This window comes from Heterodontus francisci, chromosome 36 (genome assembly GCF_036365525.1).
Source record: "Heterodontus francisci isolate sHetFra1 chromosome 36, sHetFra1.hap1, whole genome shotgun sequence".
NCBI classification, from domain to species: domain Eukaryota; kingdom Metazoa; phylum Chordata; class Chondrichthyes; order Heterodontiformes; family Heterodontidae; genus Heterodontus; species Heterodontus francisci.
Window position 1 is genome coordinate 40,736,607 of NC_090406.1, and position 17,049 is coordinate 40,753,655.

Consider the following 17,049-nt stretch of genomic DNA (forward strand, 5'->3'; position numbering starts at 1 on the left):
CTCGAAAAATTCAATCAAATTTGTTAGACACGATCTCCCCCTGGCAAAGCCATGCTGACTATCCCTGATCAATCCCTGCCACTCCAAATGGAGATTAATCCTGTCTCTCAGAATTTTTTCCAATAATTTCCCTACCACTGACGTTAGACTCACAGGCCTATAATTACCTGGTTTATCCCTGCTACCCTTCTTGAAAAATGGTACCACATTCGCTGTCCTCCAGTCCTATGGCACCTCTCCTATGGCCAGAGAGGATTTGAAAATTTGGGTCAGAGCCCCCGCTATCTCCTCCCTTGCCTCACATAACAGCCTGGGATACATCTCATCTGGGCCTGGGCATTTATACACCTTTAAGCCCGCTAATACAGCTCATACTTCCTCCTTTTCAATGCTAATTTGATCAAGTATATCGCAATCCCCCTCCCTGATCACTACACTAATATCGTCCCTCTCCATAGTGAACACAAATGAAAAGTAATCATTCAAAACCTCACCTATGCCCTCTGGCTCCACACACAGATTGCCTCTTAGATCCCTAATGGGCCCCACTTTTTCCCTGGTTATCCTCTTGCCCCTGACATACTTATAAAATGCCTTGGGATTTTCCTTTATCTCGTCTGCCAGTGATTTTTCATGCGCCCTCTTCACTCTCCTAATTACTTTTTTAAGTACTCTCCTACACTTTCTATACTCCACTCGGGCCTCCGCTGTTTTCAGCACTCTGAATCTGCTATATGCCTCCTTTTTTACCTTATCCAAGCCTCTATATCCCTTGTCAACGACCCATTGATCGTGACTAGACTGATCGGGTGGTAATTGGTCGGGTTGGACTTTTTTTTTTATTCACAGGACATACCTGGGCAATTTTCCACATTGAAGGGTAGATGCCAGTGTTTTAGCTGTACTGGAACAGCTTGGCTAGGAGCGCGGCCAGTTCTGTAGCACAAATCTTCAGTACTATTGCTGGAATGTTGTCAGTGCTCATAGCCTTTGCGGTATCCAGTGCCTTCAGCCGTTTCTGGATATCACGTGAAGTGAACTGGATTGGCTGAAGACTGGCATCTGTGATGTTGGGGACCTCAGGAGGAGGCCGAGATGGATCATCCACTCGGCGCTTCTGGCTGAAGATGGATGCAAATGCTTCAGCCTTGTCTTTTGTACTGATGTGCAGGGCTCCCCCATCGTTGAGGATGGGGATGTTTGTGGCGCCTCCTCCTCCTGTTCGTTGTTTAATTGTCCACCATCATTCACGGCTGGATGTGGCAGGATTGCAGAGCTGAGATCTGATCCATTGGTTGTGGAATCGCTTAGCCCTGTCTATTGCATGCGACTTCTGTTGCTTGACATGCAAGTAGTCCTGTGTTGTAGCTTCACCTGCTTTTAAGGAATACATAGGTCTAATATTTTAACGGTGAAAGAGATGCCAACTGCAGTCCTTGAATGCTTATTTTCCTGACTATTCTTGGATGACCTGCCAGCTGAACTGAGAAAGGCCGCTGACTTGAAGCCCTTTTTCACACACGGTGGCTTACTGATATGTTACAGTTTCAGTCACCCTGAGAAGCTGGGAATGACAGCTACTGCTGACCTGCTCAAAGTGACTTTGAAGGCAGGTAATTGGAAGTCATGATCCTTGAATCAATAACTGTCTTCGAAAGCAAAACCATGGGGAGCCAGAATACAATACTGACAGTCTGTCTCCAAACCAACCTTAATTGCTTTGATTGCCAATGGAGTTCCTCGGCAAATGTCTGTCTGCATCAGGCATGGCAAGTCAACAGGCCCAGAGATTTCTCAACAGAAACATATACAGTGGTCACCTCTAGGATTCAAACCAGCTCCTTGATGCTTTTAATGTGAAGGATGCTTAGAAACCCATTTTTTTTTTGGCTTTAATGTGAACTAGTTATAGGTTGGGCCCATTTGTAAAAGAATAGAATGGGTGACCCTGGAACTTATAGCACCAACAAGAATTAAATCAGCAAAAGGAACCAATAAAAATAAGAATATAATCCCACAGCCATTATCAAATTATAAGCCCATCTTTCGGGTGTGCTTCGTTTATTCCAGATTTCAGTCCAGACTTCCAGTATAATTTCTTGACACTCCACAAATAAATTTTCAGATTCAAATTAACAGGGCAATCTTAGCCCCTGTACCTCCTGCCCACTAGAGAGTCAAGTGGTTTCAAAGAGATTCACAGGACATGGTCCTGATGGAAGTTCATTGACCCAAAATGTTAACCGCTCTTCCCCTCTCCACTGATGCTGCCTGACCTGCTGAGTGCTTCCAACATTTTCTGTTTATATTTCACATGACATATGGTACCTTTCAGAAGCTGCTCAAACAAGGAGCTAAAAGAGCGGGAGAAAGAGATATAAACACTTTACATGTGAATTAACCCGTTGCGTTGACACCATTCTTTCTTTTGCTATGCAACTTCTGCTTTTAAGAAGTTCCTTGCAGGCAATAGGTAAGGCAGGTCCCACTGAAACCACTGGAAGCTCTGGCAGGAAAAGGGCAAGGGATAAATAAAATAGTAACCAGGTTTGTTTACACCAGTGCTGTGGTACTGGATATTAGTTGATGAGCAAAGACTTAACAGTACACTGATGGGTACAAACATAATGTGTAAATGTCTGAATATACTTTCTCAGTTATTTCTCTTTTGGATAAATATTAGTATTCATGGGGTTGGATACAGATGCTGCATAAACACAAGCCTGGTCATACCATATATAGCATACTCAATATGAGAGATATATTTCTATAACCAATCGGCCCACTGTTGTAACACATATAAGATGGCTTTGTCAATCATGTTGTGTAGTTGAGTTACTGTTATATAATCATTACATCATTTCTGGATTCATGGCCTATCATCAGAGAAAAAAAAGTGAGCACTCATTATAATTGTCAGGGTCGATAGCACTATGTTTCTCTAATTATAAACAATGGTGATGGTAAAATGATCTTTCTTCCTCCCATCCATCTGCTCTTTCTTTACCCCTCCTCCCACAGCCTGAGACAGATCTATTGCTTCAATCTTGACACAAAAGTAGTCTTGCCACTACTACCTGCAGCATCTACCTGTAACTGAGCCACGATAAATACACGGGGCAAAATAAATTTCCTCTTTTGATCAATTAGCAAACAGCTGGCAACTGGGGGAGAGATGGAGACACAGCAGGGTAACAGATTAAGCACTGAAAAAAAAACATTTAAGCAAACTGCTTAGAACTAGCAACATGATGCAACACAGAGGACAGCAAGCAAAGAAATAATGGTTTTTCAAATTAAAGGAAAAATAAAGCTCTTCAGACTTCAAAGTGTTCATCTAGTTTTAGTTAAAATAAAAAGTCAAATGTCCATGCTTTAAAGGAAATACCAACACTTAGGTGGCCCTGTCTCTCAGGTAATCATGAGAACACTTTGCAGTCTGCAAAAAATCATACAGCCAAAAGGTGCAATCTATTTTTTTCACTTGTCTCTTTCACAACTTACTTTAATGATGTATTGTAGCTTGTGATCCATATACTGCATCAAAGTAACCAGAAATGATGGCACACTGATTGCTCTGATTATTGCAATTGCTGCAGCACATTGTCGTACAGTTAAATCCCCTCTTGAAAGAATGGTTTATTCACACAGTAAATCTGAAATGTGCACTCAAGTGTCTACCACAGCAATTTTGAATAAAATTCATCTTATACCTGCACTGGCAGATAGAATCATCCAGTTAAGCCCAGCTTTAGACAAACATATTAATAAACAGTTTGCTCTGGAGTCCTATTAAGTCATACCTTGAGATAATAAATCTCACTATCATTTCCTAAATCAGCAGCTTTTAGAACATTTTTGAGGGGGTGCAAGACTCTTCTACTTTTACACAATATTGACCCTTTAATTTCCCAGTTACCAGGTTCACTCCCTATTTTAGGCAGACCCTTCATCCAAGATAGTGAATGGGCTATCTACTCCCAGCCACAGTGGGCGGCGCAGTGGTTAGCACTGCAGCCTCACAGCTCCAGCGACAAGAGTTCAATTCTGAGCACTGCCTGTGCAGAGTTTGCAAGTTCTCCCTGTGACCGCGTGGGTTTCTGGTGGGTGCTCCGGTTTCCTCCCACAGCCAAAGACTTGCAGGTTGATAGGTAAATTGGCCATTGTAAATTGTCCTAGTGTAGGTAGGTGGTAGGAGAATTGAGGGAAAGTGGGGCTGTGGTAGGGAATATGGGACTAATGTAGGATTAGTATAAATGGGTGGTTGATGGTCGGCACAGACTCGGTGGGCCGAAGGGACTGTTTCAGTGCTGTCTCTCTCTCTACAGAGACCTCCGAGGCGCCAAAGCAGCTCAAAGATGACCCTGTGAAGAGGTGAATGGCTTCTCCGCTCCCCAACTCTCTACAGCAATTCAACCCTGACTGGAAAGATCCTGAAAGGAGTGTTAAGCCATGTGACTAACCCTCGATGAAATTACACTCCAAAGCACTCTCCTTTTAAATCTTAACTCTTGTTTCCAAACACTTAGTGTAGACCATCTCACTGTAGGCTCATGTTCCTTTCTGTCAGTATCAAAGGGAATAAGCTGCTATCACTGTTGTAACACCATCATGTAAAGCAGCTTTAGGACATGTCACATTTTGTGTTTGGTATCACTACGCTTAACGTTGCTAGTATGGTGGAGATGGGGAGAGCAGGCTCAAATATTCCAGTATTTTCTACAAGGAAAATGTCAGCCATATGTTAATTAGGTGGTGATGGCCGTAGCCTAGACGAGAGCTACGATCTCATGACCTCCCCGAAGTTCAAGTACATCAGTGAAAATAAAACTATGTGAAGGAGGCGGCAACAGATGTGCACTGAACTGGAAGCTTCTCTACTGTGAGGGATAAGTTTGTTGATATTTCTTAGAATTAATCCCAGTGCAATATTCTAAGCAGGACTGTTACTTTTTTTTTTAAAAAGATATTGCTTGTATAGCACACCCTTTCATCTTGTTTAATGTAGTCCATCCAGAGATTCAAAGTGGTTTCCAAATCCTCAGATGGATAGAAAATAGGAAAATGTGGTCCAAGTAAAAATTAAATGCAGAATTTTGATATTAGGGCTTTATGCAGTACATTATCTACTTTCAGTTCTTCTCATCACAGGGGATAATATTAAACATTTCAAAAGATTTAGATTCAGAAACACTATGCAAATTGGTCAGAATTGAGCAGCTACATAAAATTTATAAGTGGTCAGAACAGTAACAGACAAAATTCTACATACAGAGTCTATGGTATTGGCACACTGGAAAAAGAACAGGAGTTATATCAAACTAACTGGATGATGTTGAAAGAGATCGCAGGGTGTTATTTGACTTGGCACCTTAACATGAAACAGTCATTGTGGAATAAGTCAATAAAGCAAATAAAATGCTGAACTATATCGCTAAATCAGGAGAATTAGGAGTCAGGTGAATGCTGTGATGGACATCTAAAGACTTTTATTGATGGATGAATTAAGTTGGGGTAATGGTCTTCATCGGCATATCAGGTACCAGCCTTAGCTCAATGGTAGCACTCATGCCTACAAGCCAGGAAGGTTGTAGGTTCAAGACACAAAAGATACCATGGCACTACTCGAAGAAAAGCAGAGTTCTCCCCCCATGTCCTGGTCAACATTTATCCCTCAATCATTGCCATTAAGAACAGATTATCTAACCATTTATTTCATTGCTGCTTGAGAGACCTGGTTGTGCACAAATTGTTGCACTTCATCCAGTATAACAGTGACTCGACTTCAAAAAGTAGTTTAATTGGCTGTGATCATCCCAAGGTCAAGAAAGGTGCTATATAAATGTGAGTACTTGCGTTCTATCTGCTTGACACAACTGATAGAGACCAGAAGATATTAGTCCACAGATTGGGTGGTTTGTACAAAGCAAGTTGGGAGATTAGAAATCTAGTGGAAGGCACCATCACAGCTTTCTTTTGTCATGAAGGTGCTTCCATTATCAATATTTTTTTTGAGGACTCCTGTTTAAAGCATTGTGAAAACTGGCTCATTTGAAAGTCTGAGGAGATGCCTGGATTTGTTTTTTTTAATAAACGATTACTGGAAGGACACTTTAGATTTAAAAAAAAATACTTGCTGTAAAAGACAAAGAAGGGCTAAATAAGCATAAGGAGTTTTGCTGGCTATTGGAGTTGTTTACAAAGAAGACACATGTTTAGGTTTATGCTTGTCAGAAGTTTTTGGCTTTCTGATTTGGGCGTGGACTGTTAGCAGGATACAAACCAACTGAACATTCTAAGACAGAAGCCACCCAACTCATCCTTTTCCACCTGCTTTGGAAAATCTTCTGAGAATCCAGCGTGATAGCTGAAATCACGCATGCAATAGTCCTCCGGAAAAGCCTGCAAGACTACTCCTTGACATCTCCTGAACAGAACTGCTCCAGAAAAATCCCAGTGACAGCAGTCTATGTGTACCTGGACGCCAGACCAAAGGCCATCTGGAACATTCCGTATTTTATCCTTTTTAAGAATTGACAATAACTTGGCCAAAGTATTTTTTTTAAAGTTGATCTCTGCAGAGCCAGTTTTTTCATTTTTCCTTTAACCGGTGTGTGTGTGTGTGTTAGGTTATTTTAGAAGAACACATATTTATACTTTCATATTTCAAACTGTGTTAATGAACTTTGTATCGTTATTGAATAAGTCTTGTTTTATAATAAATCAATAACTTTGTTGCTTATTAAAGAAATCCGGTTGATGGATTTCTATTCTGAAACTAATATTAAGTATATAAGTGGCTATATTGGTAACTGGTAAAACTTGTTACAACCAGTGGAGTAGTGGAACTAGAGACAGTGCATTCCTACAATCTCAGTCGTAACGCTTTATATATATGTTTTTTTTTAACTCGAGAACAGTAGTGGGAAATCTCACTGAAAAAATGTGAATGCTGTAGGTCATATTGCTTGCAATGATTGCACCATCAAAAATAACAAAATTATTCATATAATCCTTTTTCCCCTAGGTTTTTAATTCTTTTTCCCTTTTCGAGGACATTAAATGGCTGCTGGTAGATGGAAGGTATTTTGGGTCATGCTGCTTAGCTGCTACATGATTATATGGGACAGGTTCAATGGACCAGCTAGTCCATTCTTGTCCATCATTTTCATATGAATGTAAATTGAATGCAAAAATAGACAATACTGTTTGCTGAGTAAGGGGTAACCAGAGGTAAGATGTATCTTGAATCACTAATCAATGCAGGAAACAAACTAGGCGGCAGCACCTCCAGCTCAGTAAGTTAATATTGCATTGGGTGTGGCATTAGGCTACACAGACAAGTAAAACTCTAGGTTTGATTCTTGATCTACATTAAATTAAGTAATCTCGACTGGGGTGGCTATTGAGGGGCGATGCTGATCAAGTTACTTCCCTTCACCCTGCTGTACAATGCATTTGTGGATGAAGGCGAGGACAGCAGTGGGTCTGAATAAGGATCAATGATGAATAAGCAACTTGTGCATTAAGCATGGCCAAGAGTGCACCAGCAGAATAGCCAACTGAGTCAGTGCCTGCAAGAGCGAACAGAACACCGTGGCTTCCTGTCCGGATGGCTTTTGTGTCACCAAGAAGCGGATGCATTGGGAATGTTTTCTTCTGTGGGGGTGGGAGTTAAAGAATTCCTATCCTATCCATGCCAGTGCACTGATGCTTTGTGCCAAGAATACCAATTTATGTATCATTGTTATGAGTGTGCACCATCTTTTAGCAAATGTGGGAGCTATCTTGGGGGTTGTATAGCTCTGAACCAAATTGGCACACAGTAATATGTATTATAGCTGCCAGCAGGGAACATGGACTTATTCTAAAACCCATTCTGTGAGACAGGTCTCTTACACAAGCCAGGAACATAAATGTGTTCGATATATTTATGACGTCTGCTACTTCCCTGCAACATACTGTTACATAAAACTCAATAGCAGTACAGTACAAATCATGTGGTACAGTGTGCCTGCAGTATTAACCATATGGTACATTACTTTAGTTTAAATCATACAGTGCAATCACTGGAGCGTGGTGTCCACTTGATACTATAATCACTACTTACTACAAACTTAGCTGAACAGCAAGAACTACTAAAAGCTGTGTTTATTCTTTAAAAAAAGACAGATATGCATCCCAGGTTAGCAATACATATCTGTGCATCAATATGATCTTTGAACTATGTTCTCAGTTTTGACTTGGACTTAGTGGTAAAGAATTCATACAGAATGCTTGAAAGAACAACTTGCATTTATATAGCGCCTTTCACAACCTCAGGATATCCCAAAGCACTTTACAGTTAATGAGTGCTTTTGAAGCTGTACAATTATTGGTAAGATAAAGAAACATTTGCATTTATAGAGTGCCTTTCATGACCTCAGGAGGTCTCAAAGCGCTTTACAGCCAGTGAAGTACTTTTGAAGTGTAGTCACTGTTGTAATGTAGAAACATGGCAGCCAATTTACGCACAGCAAGCTCCCACTAAAAGCAATGTAGCAATGACCAGATTTTTTTCAAAAGTGATTTTTCCAAGGCACCATGGAAAGCTCTCCTGCTCTTCTTTAAAACAGTGCCATGGGATCTTATATGTCCAACTGAGAGAGCACACGGGGCCTCGTTTTAATGTCTCACGTGTAAGATGGCACCTCTGACAGTGCAGTACTCCCTCAGTACTGCCCTGGAGTGTCAGCCTAAATTTGTGTGCTCAAATCTGTAGAATGAGAGTTGAACCCACAACCCTCTGACTCAAAGATAAGAATTCTACTCACTCAGCTCCAGCTAACACTAATTAATTGGTGAAGTAAATTAAGTCATTAATAAAGTAACCCCTCAATTTGTTACTATTGTACAACAATCTTATTATGTGAAGTCCTATATAAAGAAAATTCCATAAATATGCTTCTAAGGAATTGAGGGAAGTCTTATTAATATTTGTGCATTTTTGTCTGTGTGCGACAAAGCTCTCAACATTCTGCAGCCTGGCTGTTGTACCACTCATTTTCCATCCTGATATTGCACCAATTTTGCATAATTAACAACTCTCTTATTCTGAGCAGTCCAAGGAAGCCCTGCCACAAGTATTCAAACAGCAAAACACTGTAAACTTTCATCTAAAAATAAAAACACAATTCTGCCTCATTCACTCAAATGCTGTTTTATTACACAATGTACTGACAGACATTTCAGAAAACTTCTAGGTACTCAAATTGGACAGTGACATGGAGCTGCAAAATACCCTCCAGTTGTCCTTATTTAATCTGCCTGTCCACATTAAACAGTAGTAGTTGAGAAAAGCAGCAGCAAAGCTTATGATTTTTCAGTTTTACAGAAAACATCCTGTCCTGCCCCAAACGTTGAGCCAAATTCCACCCTTTCACGTGATATGAAGCGCAACAGCATAAGTTTGAGAATGTGGGAAAAGCTGTATTGGTAGAGTGGCAGCATGAGAGAGGGTTAAAGCTATAAATGTGCGACACATCCTTTGACATTTTAATAGTTTTATGTGAATTTAAGAGAGAGAAGTAAATACGTGGCTTTTGGCGAGTAACTCGTATTATTTAATGTTACAAATAAACCCCAATGAAGAGAATGAAATTGCATACAGGATTCCAGCCAGGAGTATCCAGTTGACATTCCTGCTTTAATGAACTCATTGCTCCCTCAAGGCATCTATCATCTCTTTAGTTCATGTATAAAAATCCATCAAGATTACTGACAAACACCACAAGGGAGCTGCAAGGACGGCTCCATTATCTGACAAGTAAGCGAAGCAAACTGAACTGAACTGTTATTGCATTAGGACAGCAGTCACAACAGAACACATTAAATTCAAATTAAACTTTTTTTGTTACTGTTCATTCCATCAAACTTTTTCAAATGTCTGCAAGGCCTTTATTGTTAGAATACATAAAGTAAGTGCTACTCAGTGGTTGAAGCTAAGATCTACCCTGTTATAAGCTGGGTGTCTTACTTATTTGTTTTGTGATTTATATTAGATTCTATTTTTAGCCCTTTCGACTTTCACTTACAGAATGGTTCAATAATAAAGTGGGGGGGGTAGGGGGGGAAGCATCCTTCTCAAAATTTGGGTGGAGAAATAATGGGCTGTCATTTTTCACTTTTCTACCTACTCCCCAAGCCCACTCTGCGAGTCAGTCCACTTCACACAAGCATGGGTGCTTACCTCTGGAATCTGATCTTAATAATTTAAACTAAAGAGCAGAGAGTTGAGTAACCACAATGTTACTAAACTTTTCCAATTTTCTAATGGACTCACTTATACTTTGCCTTTTCATCTCTCCGTATGTACTTTGATTTGACACGAATTGAGCAAAGAAATGGTGTGAAAGTACAGGCTGCACAGTATGTTGGAGCTTTAAAGCATTATGCCAAGGCAGTAAGATCTGGGTCTATCCCAAGCATTGCACACATCAAATTCATTGGGCCAAGTCTTCCTGACAAATTAACGTGGGCTCATGCCACATGCTGTTGTTAATGTGCAAATTGGCCAGTAAGTTCAGGCGAAGATATATACCATGAGTTATGAATCTCTGCTTTCCGTCTCACACAAATGGCATCTTGTCCCTAGCCTTCCTATTATTTTGAAGAATTTGCTGGATATGCCCATTACACTTGCTGCACAAAGTTAAAGTACCTTTTTAACAATGTGATAATCATTAATGCAACGTCAATCAACCTTTCCGGCCCAGAGAGCAACAATTTAAACTGTTCAATCTCATTCTTGTATGTAGTAAACTGTTTGAGATTTTAAAAATTTTGATTTTAAATTAATTGTTTTACTTTTCCTTTGCCTTTTATTCTCTCTCAATCTAATCTTTCTTTCCCTCTTTAGTTCTCTTTTTGTTTCTGATTTAACTCTAATTCACCCTATTTTCCCCTCCATCATTCTTGTCTCTTCCTCAATCCTTAAATCTCATTGGTTAAGGAGATACACTGTTGGTTCCATCATTCACCAAGGTCCCAAATGTCAAGCTGCCTTTGCCGTGCTATCAGTTTGCATTTTCAGCAACATATGACATGAATTATATTTGAGCTAAGGGGTGAAGTACATGCTACAAAATGCCCTGCTCGAGCAATATTTGTCCCATTATCTCAGCAGTGCATTATAGTGAGATGCATAAGGGAGGCCAGAGACGTGGAACAAGTTGCCAACCAGGGACGGTACAGAACACTGGAAGAATTCCAAAGGAAAATCAAATTCAAGAACTGGCTTGAAAACTTGTAAATGAAAGTATCATATTGTCATTGATTTTAATTTAAAGGGGAAAATTTGCAGGGCTTTGAGGAAAAAGTGCAGGAGTGGGGCTAATCGGATAGTTCTTTCAAAGACTTGTCACAGGCATGATGAGCTGAATGGCTCCTCTTGTGCATAATATTCTAAGAATTGCCCTTCATCTTTTTCAAAAAGCTTTACTTGAATATTTTTGATATCTATTTTGATTGCATAAAAAGGCATCTAATACCAGTTGTTAAAAAGTATTACAATGCAGAAATGGTGACAGCAATGTGGAAATGTCTACATCAGTGAGCTAACAGCTTTTGAAAACAAGTCATAATAATAAACAAATAATCAGCAACAGAAAAAAATGTAAGGTGAACTGTAAAGTATTACTTCAGGGACCTAATAAATAGGAAAAAAGAGAAAAAATAAATTAAGGCAAAGTTAAAAAAAAAAGAGATAGAAGTCTCCATATGAACATCAGGTAGTGTACTTGGCTCCGCCCCCATACATGATCACGCTAGCACTGCTACAGCTGTGTACCTCTCTTCTAAAGGTCAACTTTAACATGGCAATAGTCAGGCTTTAAAGCAAAAGGTCACCAACCTGTTGACTGAGAGGAAAAAAAGCCTGTACTGAAAATCCTCTCCTCTGCATTGGTAAATTACAAATGAAGACGACGAGAAAGGTGATATTTCTGCCACACATGCCAATGAATCACAAACTGCATGATGTCTAAAGTTGGTAATCGTGCTGTGATTATCTGGAGAACTTTCTTTTGAGCTGACATACTTCCTGCCTCAACTGTTGCCTCAAGTAACTAGTTCAAGGCACCTATACCTGCTGTACATTTCTTTTGGAATGCCCATAACTTTACAAATGCAGAAACAATAAAGCTGCTCTTCAAGATAAAGGTAATTAATATATATTGGTATCAGCGATATCGTTCCACTTCAGGCAATTATCAGCTTAACTGTACTCAGCTAAATATGGTTTAACACCATTGACAGCTTACAGGAATGTTGTGTCCGCTCCCTCGTAATAAAATTGCTCCCACTGAGGTGCCCTCCAGAGGCTTCATCATGTGTGCAAAAAGCACTCATTAAGTCCATAACTCTCCTGCAGACCTTTATACTTCCAAACTCTTGTAATGCAATGTCAGCTCTGGGATAACTTTGGCTTATAAGGCAAAGAAACCCAAACATTAATTATTCTATAAATGAAAGACTGTCCATCAAGCACACCTTTACATTATAACTGAACAATACTGATCTGACATTTTAATTTTAGTTTATGTATTTGTGGTCCATTGGTTCATCAAGTATCAGTGCTTGTCAAGAGTAATGCTGTGATTTTGCAATTCTTTCTAGACCCTAAAATACTCTATTATTTATTATCTGTAATTAAATCAGCACATACTTTACATCCATTCTTCATAACTTTCCTGACTGTACTGAAAGCTTCACATCAATATTGCTCTTAACTGTACAAACTGCAACGCTAAAAGTAATGAGAAAATCAGTACATTGGGCACTGGCTTGAACAAAATGCCAAGGATAGCATTAGCCCTTTGTAATTTGTGATCGGCAGCCTTTCGTATGACCATTCAAATTGTGAGATTTTGAGCCACATTCAGTAGCTTCCTTCAGACTCCATCCTCAATGATCACCACCTCAGTCCTCTTGTAGTGGAATGACTGAATCATTAAATCCTGATTCAGATATTTAGATTTAGAGATACAGCACTTAAACAGGCCCTTCGGCCCACCGAGTCTGTGCCGACCATTAACCACCCATTTATCCTAATCCTACACTAATCCCATATTTCTACCACATCCTCACCTGTCCCTACATTTCCCTACCACCTACCTATACTAGGGGCAATTTATAATGGCCAATTTACCTATCAACCTGCAAGTCTTTAGGCTGTGGGAGGAAACCAGAGCACCCGGCGAAAACCCACGCAGACACAGGGAGAACTTGCAAACTCCACACAGGCAGTACCCAGAATTGAACCCGGGTCGCTGGAGCTGTGAGGCGACGGTGCTAACCACTGCGCCACTGTGCCGCCAATGAGTCACAGAAAATCTTGATTGCGTCAATATTCAAGATGTAGGGGGTGAAATTCAAGTTTGGCAGGGGCACAAAACTGATGGTATACACCCCATCTGATTTTCCTTTCCCTGCAGTCAGTGGGAATGAAGATCAGGCAAGGTATATAAAGGCAGCCAGTCTGCTGCTGAAGTTGAGTAATGGCCCACAGTTCCTTCACAACATTTACAAGTTTGACAGCTACTATCTCTTGCCTTTGGTGCCTCCAGCCTTACACCTTCTTCATTATTCAACATATGTAACCTCACTTGAAACAGAATTCCTGCATCTCTTCTACTGCTATTATGACCTCCAAGAAACTCAGCTTTCTCTTACATGAAATATTTCTTTTTCCAATCATAATCCTTAACTCTTTAGTCTGCCTAAACCTGAATACTGCTCCCATGTGTGATAAGGCTCTATCACCTTTCTACCAGGTCACAAGAAAAATGTTTATTGCCTACATTGCAACTTTCCTTGCACTCCTAAACTCACACTCACTCCAGCAAAATCCTTCGCACTTTATTCTATTTCATTGATACCAGTGTGATCACTAATCCTTTCAATTATTCCCTCTTGTTGCTTCTAAGCCATCTTATACATTCCACTTCTTCCCTACACACTGATTTAGATCTATCACTCCACCATCTTTACCCCTCCCTTGCTATCAGATTGCTTATTCCCTCCTCCATTATGCTGCTGTCTGTTATCAAAACTTTTATCCATACTTCTGTCACATTTAGACTCCAATGGCCTCCTTAACAATCTCCCATTTTCCACCCTTTAAATGGTAACTTAGCCAAAACTAGGCCGCTCAGCATCCTGTATTGGACAAGTCCCATTTGTCCCTCCCCCTGTCCTCAATGATCTACAATGGCTCTCTGTCCTGCATCCTTGGCATTAAAGCCATCTCTATGCTTGTCCCCACTGTATTTCTGCCATCTGCTCCAGCCTTGCATCTTTCAATTCTCTGTCCCTAGCCTTTTGTGGATTTCCCTCTCCCTTTGACTCTTCAACAATGGCAAAGCTTTCAGCTGCATTGGCCCTAACTCTCTGGAACTCTGTCCTTAGATTTCCTCTGCCTCGACACACATCTAAAAACCCACTCTTTGGACAAGTCCTCCAAATCTCTTCTCCTATAAAAGTTGTGAGTTTGGCTCGGCTGGTGCCATTCTCACCTCTCAGTCACAAGGTTGTATTCTCTCCTCAAGCATCATAACCAATAAAAGATTAATTGCTTCATTCATTTTCTGCTTTGGGACCTTGCTGTGCCCAAATTGGCTCTTGCATTTGTCTATAAAACAACAGCGAGTGTATTTCAAAAGTAATTAATTGACTGTGAAACAATTTGAGATGTCCTGAAGATGTGAGAAGTGCTATATAAAATGTAAGTTCTTAATTTCTATGGATCAGCATTTCTTTCTTCCTTCATCTGTTTTTTTGCTTATTACTATCTATTTTTTCTCCTTGCTCTATAAAATGCCTCTCCGTTACATATCTTACGTAAAAGTTATATTGAAACGGAGACTCCTTACACAGTCTCTACTTCATTCTTCATCAATCTCGAACAGTCTTTTAATCACTATTTCCCAATTTACGTTGCCTTTTCTTTAACTCAATTCACCTTAGTAGTGTCTTGCACATTGGCCCACCACTATTTACCATCAATTCTCAATTAAAAACGGGATTCAAGTTTAGTTTCATGACAATCTATGGTTAGCAGCAACACTTCTTAGAGAGCATGTGTAGAAGTTCTTATATTCTTGGAAGAGAACCAGAAACAGTTCACTCACCCTCATCACTGGATGTTTCCAATTTGACAACTGACAATGGAGATCTAGCTGGTGGTTTGCTGAAGGGATGGCGTCGACTCTTTGTGATCTCTTTCTTCAATTTTGGATAAACGGGGGGCAACTGAAAAACATAAGAATTCAAAATTAGACAGAAAAATCATGGGACATGAAGCAATTAAAAGGCTTGGATTTCTGTCCAATAGTTCAATATCTAATGTGGCACTGAGCCAAACTGAATAAGAGGCCCTATGGTTCCATCTCTGTGCCATACAGAGTTAGATATATATTTTTCACATGAACAGAGTGTGTTTTGTACGCTATTTTGACCAAGAATGATTACAGCAAAACTATGCCATATCTTCATACAATGCCCACACATCCATTTTCCAAAATGTTTTAACTGAACAGAAATGGGGGTTGGGGGGGGTGGAAAGGTGGCACCTAAACCAACTGTAGTGTACCAACATCGACCCTATTGGACACCAGCCAACTCATTACATGTCAATACTTGTACCTGGGACCTTCCTGGTCACTGTCATACTAGGCAGTGCATTTAGTCATTGAACTACAATGGCAGCTACATGCACAGGTAGCATGACTTGTCCAACTCCCTTCAACATTGTTATTTCATGTAAGTATTAGATACCAAGTTTATTGGTTTAAAATATCCCTCGATACATCTAATGGTTTTAATTAATTATTAATGTAAAAATTCTTAATTCAAACTATTCCTAAAATAGAAACTAACACAGGTGTTGTATTGCAGTTTCTGCTTTTACCCAAAGCCATTGTCATGCTAGGCCCCCACCTGCCAAGAATAAGGCACATTAATTATGTCATGAACATTGATTTTAAACTGTTACTGGAGTGAAGAAAGCACTTGTTAAACAGATCAGCCGTGGCTGGAGAAGACATTTGCATATTAACAGATGGTGCTTGGAAGGACAAAAGACCATTCCCTGACACATTCAACCCACAATGGACCTTGATCACCAGGTATGTGTGTAACAGGGGCATTCCAGAGACTGTTAAGGTGATATAATCCAAGACGTGGTCAGACCAGTTAGTCACATGACTAACCTGCTTAGCAACCTGGGTTTTTCTGAATTGTACAAACAGTTTGAACTGGGAGAGTGTCTGTTTACTCCTGGACTGAGAAGATCTCTCCTGTCTGCTCCCATCTCTTTCTCACAAGCCTCTGAATCACTGAAGACACATGAACCCGAAGAGAGAAAAGTCTCCAACAGCGAACAAGGTTTAAGAAGAATACCTGTGCCCCAACGAAAATCAAGATCTGCCTACAATCAAGGACTCTACAGTGAGCTTGACGAACCGTAATAAAACCTCTTCAGATATTGCCTCAAACTTTTCCACTTTATTTTTTTTCTTCTGCTCTTTTCTGTCTCTATTTGCATGCGTGTATCACGTATGCATGCTAGCATGGGCACGTTGTGCATCCATAGGCGTTAACCAAACTAGAGTTTAAGTTTAATAAATTTCAACTTTTCTTCTTTAAACCTAAGAAAGCCTGTTTGTGCTGATTTCTTTGTCTTATAATTGGAAAGCGGTGAACAAGGATTCACCAAGGGGGAGCTAAAAACAGTGTGTTTAAAATTAAACCCTGTTACGTTAAGACCAGGTGAAGGCTGAGAAGGACTCCTAGAACCTCTCTCAGCTGGTCGTAACACCATACTCAGAAATATCAGGAAGAGTTATTCCACTACATTGCTAAGACAAACACATCTGAACAATTCACTGAGATTTAGGCTTCCAAACAGGAAAAAACATAGGCTACTATAAATCTTATGCACCAGCTAGTAAACTCAGGTCACAACACTTAAATAAAATCAGAAGACAAAGCAGTGTAGTCTTCATAATGCTC

At 40.0% G+C, this 17,049-nt stretch overlaps 1 protein-coding gene across 1 annotated transcript in view; it reads right to left on the minus strand.

Moving 5' to 3' along the window:
• LOC137351457 (lysine-specific demethylase 4B-like) overlaps window positions 1–17,049 on the minus strand; it is a 393,540-nt gene that overhangs the window by 164,505 nt on the left and 211,986 nt on the right. The window contains exon 8 of the mRNA XM_068015905.1: window positions 15,168–15,288. Coding sequence (XP_067872006.1) covers window positions 15,168–15,288 — 121 coding nt within the window. The remainder of the gene's footprint in view (window positions 1–15,167; window positions 15,289–17,049) is intronic.